The sequence below is a fragment of the Entelurus aequoreus genome, linkage group LG13 (assembly GCF_033978785.1).
Source record: "Entelurus aequoreus isolate RoL-2023_Sb linkage group LG13, RoL_Eaeq_v1.1, whole genome shotgun sequence".
Classification (NCBI taxonomy): domain Eukaryota; kingdom Metazoa; phylum Chordata; class Actinopteri; order Syngnathiformes; family Syngnathidae; genus Entelurus; species Entelurus aequoreus.
In genome coordinates this window covers 47,165,907-47,178,970 of record NC_084743.1, presented here as the reverse complement: position 1 = coordinate 47,178,970, position 13,064 = coordinate 47,165,907, and the positions used below count along the sequence as shown (strand labels likewise).

The 13,064-nt window shown below is 40.5% G+C and overlaps 1 protein-coding gene across 1 annotated transcript in view; it reads left to right on the top strand.

The window, feature by feature from the left end:
- LOC133663456 (solute carrier family 12 member 9-like) overlaps positions 1-13,064 on the top strand; it is a 135,314-nt gene that overhangs the window by 81,721 nt on the left and 40,529 nt on the right. Inside the window, exons 7-8 of the mRNA XM_062067934.1 lie at positions 7,738-7,895; positions 8,630-8,712. Coding sequence (XP_061923918.1) covers positions 7,738-7,895; positions 8,630-8,712 — 241 coding nt within the window. The remainder of the gene's footprint in view (positions 1-7,737; positions 7,896-8,629; positions 8,713-13,064) is intronic.

The window sequence follows — 13,064 nt, the reverse complement described above, 5'->3', positions numbered from 1 at the left end:
GACTATAGAGCCGCACTCACTCAATTTTAGAAAACATTATTTTTCAATTTTTTAGCCGCAGTGACGTTGTGAAATTAGTTATTTACACAGAAATCATTTGTAAATGTTTATATACATTCCTTAATTGTTTCCAAACAATGCCTGTAACACGGCAGTACAACAGCTGATCAAACAAACAGAAGTCATCATCATGACATCACTAGCTGCGGAAGCTAGCTCTCCAATCAGCTAAACAGGCTCAATAAGTCCATGGTGACATTTTGGTGAATTTAGAAATCTGGAACAATACAAACAGAATGTCATTGTAAGTTAATAATACTAACACAGACACTTGTAAATGTGTTAGCATATTAGCTAATACTAACAACTCTAGCTTGATTACATTATGATAGCACATACAAATATGCATGACAATACTCCTACAAACATCACACATGGGAGAGTTTAGTAAGTATGAATTATTTTGGTTATATTGTAAAACTTCCAAACATTGCTTGGAGTGATGAAAGAAGAATCCATTCGAGTAAAAATGCTCTGCACGACTAGAAGACGAAACGGCACTTGTACTTCCTGTTGAAAACACTAGAACGAAATACTGCAGATGTTCAGCCGCAACACCTAGAAAAAGTGAACTTGCCCAAAAGATTGTCAGTGTCTGTTATAAACAATTTGTTGAGTTCAAAACATTAAAACACCAATAAATTAGCCACACCGCTTTGTAAGCCGCAGGGTTCAAAAAGTAGGAAAAAAGTAGCAGCTTATAGTCTGGATTTTATGGTACTTATCTCATTCAATCAAATACAAATTGATTTATAACCTTTTTCAATGTAGTTTGTATATATTTTGTGTCAATATTCTGTCTCTGTTCAAATAAAATAAAACTAATCAGACATACGGGTACATATTATGTTAGATGTTGGTGCAGCCTAACACAATTGGCAACCATATTGTAATGCCCTGTCCACACGATCATGATTCAGACCACGATTGGCATTTGGGTTGAAACGTGAAGCTGTCGTGGTGAGCGTATTGCATGGCATCTGATCTTGACATGAAGCGTGGCCGTTGAGACAGTTCACAAAATTGCCGCAGTCAACACGATCAAATTTCTGTGTCGCATCAGAACATGTCAGAACGCTACCAAGCATGGCGCCTAATCATGTTCATTGGGATCAACTATAATAGAAACGAAAAACTCTCCATCGCGCAGAGTTGGGATGTGGCACATTATGTTACGCACAACTAAATAACATATCTAACGACCTGATACAATGATAGCACTTTTTTTTTTACCAAGTCTCCAATCGGCACGCACAATCGTTTCAAACCGCAACAGAACGTAATTGATGTTTGAGAATGTACAAGAATGCATCAAATCAGCGCTCTTACAAGAGCACATTAAATTGGCTCTCCAGACACGTCTGCGGTCATCCATCGCATCACAAACACCGCTAGATCTCAATTCATCAAATCATCTTCTGAGTGGAAGTTTGATCACAAATACGAGTAGCTACGAGTAGGTAATTGTTGTGATCACATGACAGTGTGAATGGGGCATAATACAGAGGTTGCAACATGCTGTTGGCTTTAAATTACTCCCTAAACTTGGTTTGAATCGTATTTGTCAGATTGATTGTAGATTTATTCTATCAAGAATAAATGCTCTGTGTAGACTCGGCGCGGTAGCCATGGCGTCCCTCAGGGATTCGTGCCTGGATCAGTATTGTTTAGTCTTTTCATGCTTTGCTTTAGCAGTATTATTATCAATCAATCAATCAATCAATGTTTATTTATATAGCCCTAAATCACAAGTGTCTCAAAGGGCTGTACAAGCCACAACGACATCCTCGGTACAGAGCCCACATACGGGCAAGGAAAAACTCACCCCAGTGGGACGTCGGTGAATGACTATGAGAAACCTTGGAGAGGACCGCATATGTGGGTACCCCCCCCCCCCCCCCCCTCTAGGGGAGACCGAAAGCAATGGATGTCGAGTGGGTCTGACATAACATTGTGAAAGTCCAGTCCACAGTGGATCCAACACATCAGCGGGAGTCCAGTCCACAGCGGGGCCAACAGGAAACCATCCCGAGCGGAGACGGGTCAGCAGCGCAGAGATGTCCCCAACCGATGCACAGGCTAGTGGTCCACCCGGGGTCCCGACTCTGGACAGCCAGCACTTCATCCATGGCCACCGGACCTATGCAACTCCCCCTCGCAAGGGACAGGGGAGAAGAGGAGAGAAGAAAAGAAACGGCAGATCAACTGGTCTAAAAAAGGGGGGTCTATTTAAAGGCTAGATTATACAAATGAGTTTTAAGATGGGACTTAAATGCTTCTACTGAGGTAGCATCTCTAACTGTTACCGGGAGGGCATTCCAGAGTACTGGAGCCCGAATAGAAAACGCTCTATAGCCCGCAGACTTTTTTTTGGCTCTGGGAATCACTAATAAGCCGGAGTTCTTTGAACGCAGATTTCTTGTCGGGACATATGGTACAATACAATCGGCGAGATAGGCTGGAGCTAAACCGTGTAGTATTTTATACGTAAGTAGTAAAACCTTAAAGTCGCATCTTAAGTGCACAGGAAGCCAGTGCAAGTGAGCCAGTATAGGCGTAATATGATCAAACTTTCTTGTTTTTGTCAAAAGCCTTGCAGCCGCATTTTGTACCAACTGTAATCTTTTAATGCTAGACATAGGGAGACCCGAAAATAATACGTTACAGTAATCGAGACGAGACGTAACGAACGCATGAATAATGATCTCAGCGTCGCTAGTGGACAAGATGGAACGAATTTTAGCGATATTACGGAGATGAAAGAAGGCCGTTTTAGTAACACTCTTAATGTGTGACTCAAACGAGAGAGTTGGGTCGAAGATAATACCCAGATTCTTTACCGAGTCGCCTTGTTTAATTGTTTGGTTGTCAAATGTTAAGGTGGTATTATTAAATAGATGTTGGTGTCTAGCAGGACCGATAATCAGCATTTCCGTTTTCTTAGCGTTGAGTTGCAAAAAGTTAGCGGACATCCATTGTTTAATTTCATTAAGACACGCCTCCAGCTGACTACAGTCCGGCGTGTTGGTCAGCTTTAGGGGCATGTAGAGTTGAGTGTCATCAGCATAACAGTGAAAGCTAACACCGTACTTGCGTATGATGTCACCCAGCGGCAGCATGTAAATACTAAAGAGTGCAGGGCCAAGAACCGAACCCTGGGGAACTCCGCACGTTACCTTGACATAGTCCGAGGTCACATTGTTATGGGAGACGCACTGCATCCTGTCAGTAAGATAAGAGTTAAACCAAGACAAGGCTAAGTCTGACATACCAATACGTGTTTTGATACGCTCTAATAAAATATTATGATCGATGGTATCGAAAGCGGCGCTAAGATCAAGAAGCAGCAACATAGATGACGCATCAGAATCCATCGTTAGCAATAGATCATTAGTCATTTTTGCGAGGGCTGTCTCCGTAGAGTGATTTGCCCTGAAACCGGATTGAAAAGGTTCACAGAGATTGTTAGTCACTAAGTGGTCATTTAGCTGCTGTGCAACAATTTTTTCGAGAATTTTGGAAATAAACGGAAGGTGGGAGACCGGTCGGTAGTTTACCATGAGGTCAGGATCGAGGTTAGGTCTTTTGAGCAGAGGATGAATAACCTCTTTTTTGAATGCTAGGGGAACAGTGCCGGAGGAAAGTGATAAGTTTATAATATTTAACACTGATGGACCTAATAATACAAACAGTTCCTTGATAAGTTTCCCAGGAAGTGGGTCAAGTAAACATGTTGTTTGTTTTATCCCACTTACACGCTGTAATAATTCCTCTAATGTTATTTAATCAAAAATAGAGAGACTATTTTGGAGGGCAGTGTCCGTCGTATATACAGTCGTATTTGTGTTACTAGAACCCAGTTGTAGCTGGGATGCGTTGTCTTTAATCTCCTTTCTAATGAGTTCAATTTTCTTATTAAAGAAATTCATAAAATCATCTGCCGAGTGGGTGGAGCTACTGGGAGGAGTCCCTTGTTGGGTTAGCGATGCTACTGTACTAAACAGAAATTTAGGATCGTTTTTGTTGAGGCGGATGAGATTTGAGTAGTATTTAGCTTTAGCTAAGGTAAGCATGCGTTTATAAGTTATTAAACTATCACTCCATGTTTGATGGAAAACCTCAAGTTTAGTCGTGCGCCATTTGCGTTCCAGTTTTCTACATGATAATTTATGAGCTCTAATTTCTTCTGTAAACCATGGGGTGCGCCTTTTAGGGGCCCTTTTTTGCTTTAGCGGTGCTATACTATCAATAATTTCGCGCAAGGCATCGTCAAAGTTGTTAGTGATGTTATCAATAGAGCCGACATAATTTGGGAATGGTGCCATTACCGAAGGCAGTAGGTCAGCAAGAGTCATCGTTGTGGCAGCATTAATGTTGCGGCCGCTATAGCAGTTATTATTATTATTAGCTTGTTGACAATGAGTCAAAACTTCAAATTTTATAAGGTAATGATCGGACATTACTTTAGTATAAGGAAGTATCATAACTTTGGAGGTGGTGACACCCCTGACAAGCACTAGATCTATTGTATTACCGTTGCGATGCGTGGGTTCATGTATTATTTGTGTAAGACCACAGCTATCAATTATGGTTTGGAGCGCCACGCACTGAGGGTCCGATGGGGTATTCATATGGATATTAAAGTCCCCCATTATGATTATATTGTCGGCGTGCGTCACTAGATCAGCAACGAACTCTGAGAATTCACTGATAAAGTCCGAATAGGGCCCAGGGGGGCGGTAGATAACAGCCAGGTCGAGAGGTAGCGGTGTGACCGACCTCATAGTAAGCACCTCAAACGATTTATATTTATTATTTAGGTTAGGGGTAAGGTTGAAATTTTCATTGTATATTAGTGCGACACCCCCTCCCCTTTTAAGAGGACGGGCAACATGTGCATTCGTATAGTTAGGAGGAGATTCCTCATTGAGCGCAAAAAATTCGTCTGGTTTGAGCCAGGTTTCGCTAAGACCAATGACATTAAGATTGTTGTCTCTAATGACCTCATTAACCAATAACGCCTTGGGAGACAATGATCTTATGTTTAAAAAGCCCATATTATAGGTATTGGGCTGTTTTGACGAGTTTTTGTTAAGATTATCCGTAGTGGCAATATTAACAATGTTGCGTTTATTATGCGTAGTGCACTTTAAATAGTTTCGACCATATCTAGGAATTGATATGACGGGAATTTTCCGATTGTTTGCTTGGTGCTGCAATAGACTGGACATATCATAATTTGCCACCTCAGTAGAATGCATGTCCACCTCTGACACAGACACAACAGAAAAAACATTATGTGAATTGTGTATTATTCTAAGAGAATTGCTATGCGTACATGGATTATCCAGACAACATTCAAACTTCCACTGTTATGCAGTTGATACACAACTTTATCAATAACACTGAATGACACTAATAAGCTATCAAACTCCAGGCATGTCTTCAAGATATCAAGAATCCGATGACTTGTAACTTGTTACTGCTAAACTCCGATAAAGCAGAAATTACAGTCCTTGACTAGTGCCCCCAAGATATTTCCTCTTTCGACTTATTTCTCTTAATATCCTCTTAATATAATCTAATAATAATAATAATGGATTAGATTTTATATCGCGCTTTTCTATTGTTAGATACTCAAAGCGCTCACAGAGAAGTGGGAACCCATCATTCATTCACACCTGGTGGTGGTAAGCTACATTTGTAGCCACAGCTGCCCTGGGGTAGACTGACGGAAGTGAGGCTGCCAGTTTGCGCCTACGGCCCCTCCGACCACCACCTACCATTCATTCATCATTCATTTCACCGGTGTGAGCGGCACCGGGGGCAAAGGGTGAAGTGTCCTGCCCAAGGACACAACGGCAGCGATTTTTTTGGATGGTAAGAGGCGGGGAGCGAACCTGCAACCCTCAGGTTTCTGGCACGGTTGCTCTACCCACTACGCCACGCCGTCAATGGTGATATCATTGTTATTGCAGTCAGACATCCATGTAGTATGTAGCTACCTGTTTTTTGGTGTTTGTCTTTTTGTCTTTCTCTCTTTTTTCTTTTCTCTTTCTCCCCTTAAATGGGCGCTCCTTGCTTCCGTGAGTTCTGCCAGTTGCTGTTGCCATTACGTCCCCTACATTTCTGTGTGGGATCATTTTGGTTTCCAGTTTTCTTTAATGTAAAAAGACCTGCTAAATGTGTAAAGTGCTTTAAAATAACTTTTGTTGTGAAACCAAATCAAACAGGGGCTCAATAAATTCTACCGTATTGTCCAGGCTATAGATCGCACCGGTATTTAAGTCGCACCTCCCAAATTTTAGAAGAAATAAATATGTTTACATATACAGTACTAGCTGCACCGGACTTAAAGCCGCACATACACCTGTACAAAAGTAAATGTGTAAATGTTTACCTTAATTGTTGCCAAACAGCTGATCAAAAAAAACAGAATTCATCGCCATGGGCCCACTAGCTGCGGAGGCGAGCTCTCCAAATTAGCTTAACAGACTCAATAACTCCACGGTGAGGCGGTGACATTTGAGTGAATTTAAGAAACTGAAACATTACAAAAAGAATGCCATTGTACAGTTAGTAAATAATAGTAACACAGACACTAAACATGGTAGCATATTCGCTAATGCTAGCTAGCTATGATAGCTTGATTACATTACACTAGCAAGTACAAATATGCATGAACTCACTCCTACAAATATCACACATGGGACAGTTTAGTAAAAGTACAAATTGTTTTAGTAACATTGTAAAACTTACAAACGTTGCTTGGAGTGATGAATGAAGAATCCTTTCGAACATAAACATTATGGACGAATACTTCCTCCCACCTCCAAAGACATGCACCTGGGATATGTTGATTGGCAACACTAAAATTGGCCCTAGTGTGTGAATGTGAGTGTGAATGTTGTCTGTCTATCTGTGTCGGCCCTGCGATGAGGTGGCGACTTGTCCAGGGTGTACCCCGCCTTCCGCCCGATTCTAGCTGAGATAGGCTCCAGCGTCCCCCACGGCCCCGAAGGGAATAAGCGGTAAAAAATGGATGGATGGATGGACTTCCGGTTCATGGAACGAAAGAAGAAGTACATTTCAACCTGCAGGCTCTGCACTGAGCAAACCGTCCAAATGAAAACTATTTGCTGAATACAAACCATTATGGCCGTTAGTGAAGAAAATCTGTATATTAGCCCCACCGTTTCATAATCCGCAGGGTTCAAAATGTGGGAAAAAAGTAGCGGCTAATAGTCCGGAAAATATAGTAATGCTAATCGTAATCAATACAAACAGTTGCATACTACTCATGTGACATATATAACAAAAACATTGTCAAAACACATACTGTAAAAACACCATATAAAATGAAACGTGTTAATAGTCATTCTACATACAGGTACGGTATGTTTTTAGGTAAAGAAAGCAAAGCCTAATTGCACTTAGCATTTCAATGATAAATATTCTGTCCTGTGTTTGTTGGTTTGAAGCGGATTTTTTTCCCACACATTGAAAGACTTGAAAATACAAACTTACTATAGGTGCATTAATGATACATAGGCCCATACATAATAATAACAATGTGTTGATTAGATATTCCTTGATTGTCTGAACAATGTTTTAGTAAATATCCATCATAGTTTACAATGTTTACAGACTATTGATTGCTGTTTGTTTTCCTTCTAGAGTGTTACTTCAGAAGGATTACAGTTTCCTCAGAGACATCAACGTCTGGAACCCTTTTGTGACCATTGGAGTTTATTCTTCTACCCTTTCAGCAGCCATGAGCAACCTCATTGGCGCCTCACGCATCCTCTACGCCTTGGCCAGAGATGACTTGTTTGGTATTAAACTACCAGTCCTTTTTTGTTAGTAAAAAGTATGCTGGAATGCTTTATAACTTATATACTTTTTCACACAGCCATAATCAGCTCATTCACTTTTACATACAGCATTATTAATTAATTGCACCAAACACTAAATAAAAAATAAATGATGTGCTTAGTTTTGCCTCCGTCCTATGTAAACTAAAAGATAAATGTGTTGGCAAAATGATATCACTTTATGATCACAATATCAGTGAACAGTCACACTCTCCTATGTTTATATATTTGATCAATTACTGCAATTGCGTCAAGCTAAATATAATAAAACATAAACAGTGAAACAATACAGTATTTTTTCTACTTCTAAATAATTGTTTTAATATTTTGATATTGCACTACTGTATCTTAAAATTGACATTTGCAATACCTTGCTTAAAAATTATGACTTGTCAAACATAAAATGTAATTTTTACCGTGTTTGAATGTTGAATTTATTAATGGAAAACCCCTGAAGATGCAGCATCTCGTTTTCAAGGGTGTTTCTTAATTTTGGTAATATGTAGCTTTCACTTTGCATGGCAGTATCTTAACTTTGTTTTGCTAAAATATACAAAAACAGAAACCAACCCAGAGTGTTCCACAGCATGGGAATCTTTTCCAATTTTCTCCTTGAGTTGATCTGGTGACCTGTATATCTTTTATGATTTCTACATGACCAATTATATTTGTTTTTTTTGTTGTCTTTCCTCTAGGTAAGGTGTTGTCTCCTGCTAAGAAGACATCTAACAGTGGCAACCCCTGGGCCTCTGTGCTTCTTTCCTGGTTTCTTGTACAAGTGAGTGATGAACATCTCAGTATCATACTTAAATTCAAAGTGTGCCCAATCAAGGGATTTGTGTTAAAAAGTGTATCTATTAATGTTTGCATGACTTTAGTTAATCATAATACTGTATATTGTAACTATAGGATAAAGTGCAGTCATTGTTAGTAGTTTAAGTGACTATTAATCAGAAGTTGGTAGAGAAGCCCAAAAAATAATTAAGAGTAGTTACTTAAGAGCAGGGGTGCCTACACTTGTTTAAGCAGACAAGCTACTCATCAAATGACCAAGTCGATGTGATCTACCTCATAAACTGTAAATTCCGGACTATAAACTGCTACTTTTTTCCGAGGCTTTGAATCCTGTGGTTTATAAAATTGTGTGGCTAATCTATGGATTTGTCTTTGCTGACGGCAAGCTATAATGTAAATAGTTTCATAGTTTGTGCTATGGCACCATCTTTTGAACAAATTTGCTCATTGCAGATGCTGCAGTTGGTGACTTGCCCTTCTGTTTAGACTGAGCTACGAACCTACTAGAAGTACAGTTGCCATTTGGTTTTCTAGCTGTTCATAGCATTTCTACTCGTATGGATTCTTCGTTTATCACTCCACGCAACGTTTGTAAGTTTAACTATAACAATTTTACTAACTAAATCATCCCATGTGTCTGTAGGAGTGTTTTCATGCATATTTGTACGTGCTATTGTAAGGTAATAAAGCTTACGTCGTTGGCATTAGTTAACACATTTATGAGTGTCTTTGTTAGTATTATTAAATTATACAATGGTGTTCTTTTTGTATTATATCATTTTTTTAAATTCACCAAAATGTAACCGTGAAGGTATTGCGTCTGTTTAGCTATTTGGGGAGCTATCTTCCGCAGCTCGTGGATCCATGACGATGACTTCTGTTTTGTTTGATCAGCCTTTTAACTGCCATGTGACAGACACCGTTTGAAAACCGTTATCCATCCATCCATTTTCGACCGCCTGTCCCTTTTGGTGTCGCGAGGGGTGCTGGAGCCTATCACAACTGCATTCGGGCAGAAGGCGGGGTTGAAAACCATTACATTACAAAAATGCTAAATATGATTACAACTGTAAATTAATTACAGAGCGTTACAGTGATGAAACACATTTACATTTCAACCAAGGCAGAAACACTGGCAGCCTTTCACAAACCTGGTGTGCGTCTCCTGTCTGCTCTGACGAGAATGGAATGGACTTCATCGTGATTGCGCTTTAAAGTACATCGAAATGTGTTTTCAGTACCAGCTGTTTGAAAGCAGACATTCAGTCGATAGGGGACCGCCTGTGACGAAAGGCTCACAGCAGCACCGCTTGTACGTTGAGAAGATTAGTGTTATGCGCTTTCATGTCTCCAAACATCCCAAAAAAATTACTAGATTTGTCGCTTTTTAGAAAGTCACTTAGATATATATATGTATACCGTAATTTCCGGACTATAAGCCGCTACTTTTTCACCTCGTTCTGGTCCCTGCGGCTTATACAAGGGTGCGGCTTATTTACGGCCTGTTCTTCTCCGACACCGACAAAGAGGATTTCGGTGGTTTTAGTACGCAGGAGGAAGACGATGACACAATGATTAAAGACTGACTTTAAGCGTGGCTTGGTTGGTAGAGCGGCCGTGCCAGCAACTTGAGGGTTCCAGGTTCGATCCCCACTTCTGCCATCCTAGTCACTGCCGTTGTGTCCTTCGGCAAGGTACTTTACCAACCTGCTCCCAGTGCCACCCACACTGGTTTAAATGTAACTTATATAATGGGTTTCACATGGACAGTGCTTTCAGTAACTAAAGATAAGCGCTGTATAAATATAATTTACTTTACTTAACTTCACATTTGCTTTTTGCAACAAGCTTGCAAGACAGCTTGACAACCTACCATCAATGATGGACTAATGACCCTGCGTCTCAGGGTCACAAAGTACTGCTTTGCCACTGTCATCAGTGCCTATGCTAACACCATGACAAACCCTGACGACACAGCAGGGCTGTGTACCTGCCCCGACCTTGTTCTCTCTCCTGTTTTCAGCAATGTTGCTTGATGCCTTCAGTGACTGTGACAGAAGTGTGTACATCCAGTTCCGCACTGAAACGAAAGTGCCACACTATGTGAATTCCTATTGGCAGATGACTGTGCTCTGGTTGCACACTACCACGACCACTACCACGCTCTTCATGGATAGCCTTGCAGCTGCCTGCAGGTGATTCAGACTGACAATCAATCTTGGAAGGACTGAAGCCATGGTTCAGCCTTTACCATTACAGGCTGCCAGTGCACCACAACCTCCTCACATCAACACCAACAACACAGAGATCAAAACTGTCGAAAAGTCTGCTACCTGGGTAGCACCATTACAAGCAATGGATCCCTGGACGCTGAGGTTATACAGCGCATTGGAAAGACAAGCGCGGCCTTCCGCCGACTGACAGAGAGACTCTGGCGAGTCCACGGCATTCGTCTCTCCACCAAGATTGCCTTGGTCCTGAGCGCATGCCTCTATTATTGTGAGACACGAACCATTTACCGCCAGCACATCAAACTGCTTAAGCAGTTTCACCAGCGTATCTTCGCAGGAGAGTGGCCTCCCCAGCATTGAGTCATTGATCATCAAATGCCAATTGAGATGGACCGGACATATTTTTCGCATGGAAGACACAGGATTTCAAAGATGCTACTGGCACCATGTCAGGGAAAACCCCTACAAAGATACTCTGAAGGAAAACCTTTAGAAATGCAGCTTCACTGTGAACTCTTTGGAATTAACATCCCACGACAGAACTCTTTAGAGGCACCAGTGTGCACAGCATAAGGTATTTTGATACCAACAGAGCAATCGTCACTCAGTCAAAGAAGGAGAGAAGGAAACAGAGTTCCTCTTTGTGTTCCTTTCCTTGTAGCAGCTGTGTGTGCATCGCGATTTGGTCTTCATTCTCACATGAGCACCCACCTCGGCAAATGATAGTATATAATCTTAAACGTTAAATGCATATAGATTCTCTTCTTTCTTGAAGACAAACATATATGTTGGTGTATTACTTTATTCTAATGACTTGCATTGATTGGAATCAAACAGGATTTATAGTAGTGCTGATACGTTCCACAACTTGATATTGTACAGGGGAAAAACAATAATCCTTGCGTTTGAATACCACATTAAAGTGGTTGGTTTTTGACTTCTTATTTGTCGAGCTTTAATCCTTGTTTTAATACTATTAACAAGAAATACATTGAAGGCAAACTCTGTAGCTCTCAAGCATGAGTGTGCTAGTTTTCAGATGTTGTTAACGCAGACTGGATGAGCAGCATTTTTTAAAATTGTGACTAAACTCTCATTATTTATTAATATAAGAATTATCTCGGCATCCATTGCTGCCAGTCACCCAGGAGGGGGTCCCCACATCTGTGGCCCTTTCCCAAGGTTTCCTTTTTTCCCTAGCTTGGGCTTTTGGAGTTTTTCTTTGCCCGAATGTGGGTTTGGATCAGGTATTGTCATTGTGGTTTGTGAAGTCTGTTGAAGCACTGTGATTAAGGGCTATATAAACAACCTGTGATTGATTTATTGATTGATCCATATATCCTGTATTGCACTTATCCTGTATTGCACTTAGCCAGAAGAGTCTCGAGCTGAATGAATTTTACAGATCCAGGTCTGTACAAAACTAGTCAGGCGATTTGTGCTGATTGATTAAATCAGTGAAACACTTAAACACTCTTTATACGAAATGAAAGATTATCATCCTGTTATTATCCCACACTTGTTTACATGTTTAAGAACTAGAAGGCAGCTGCTTTGTAAAATAGATCAGTCCATCAAATTACCGGGTATCATCATAATCAATGGCAAAAATACAAGATAAAATTACAAATAATTTAAATGAAAAAGTATGCAGAACAGATTGTCAGGGATTCTTGTTGAATAAGCTACTGTGTCTTTGAAGTGGTATACAGTCTGTTTAGTCTGAATACTGCAATATTGGCAGAGAGGAAAGAGAAAATCTTTGGTGAAAAAGAGGCCTGACAAAAATATCAATATTGTTTGAGAGTGGAAGAGGCTGAATGGTCTATTATTATTTGTGCTCTCCGTTTATCTCTCTCTTCGTCAGTCCCACTCTTGTCTTTTTAACCCATTTGAACTGTCTTTGAGTAGAAGGGGAGCAATTAGATGGAAATCGTTAGCTCCTCAGAGACCGTTGACTCTCGTCTTCTTGCTCTCTCTGCATGTTCCACCATTCGAATGATTTACTGATGACAAAATCTGATTGTAATCTCGCCTCAGACGCTCAACTATTACTCAGTCAAGCTCAGCGAAGCTTTTTTTATGTGAATATATAATAGTGACA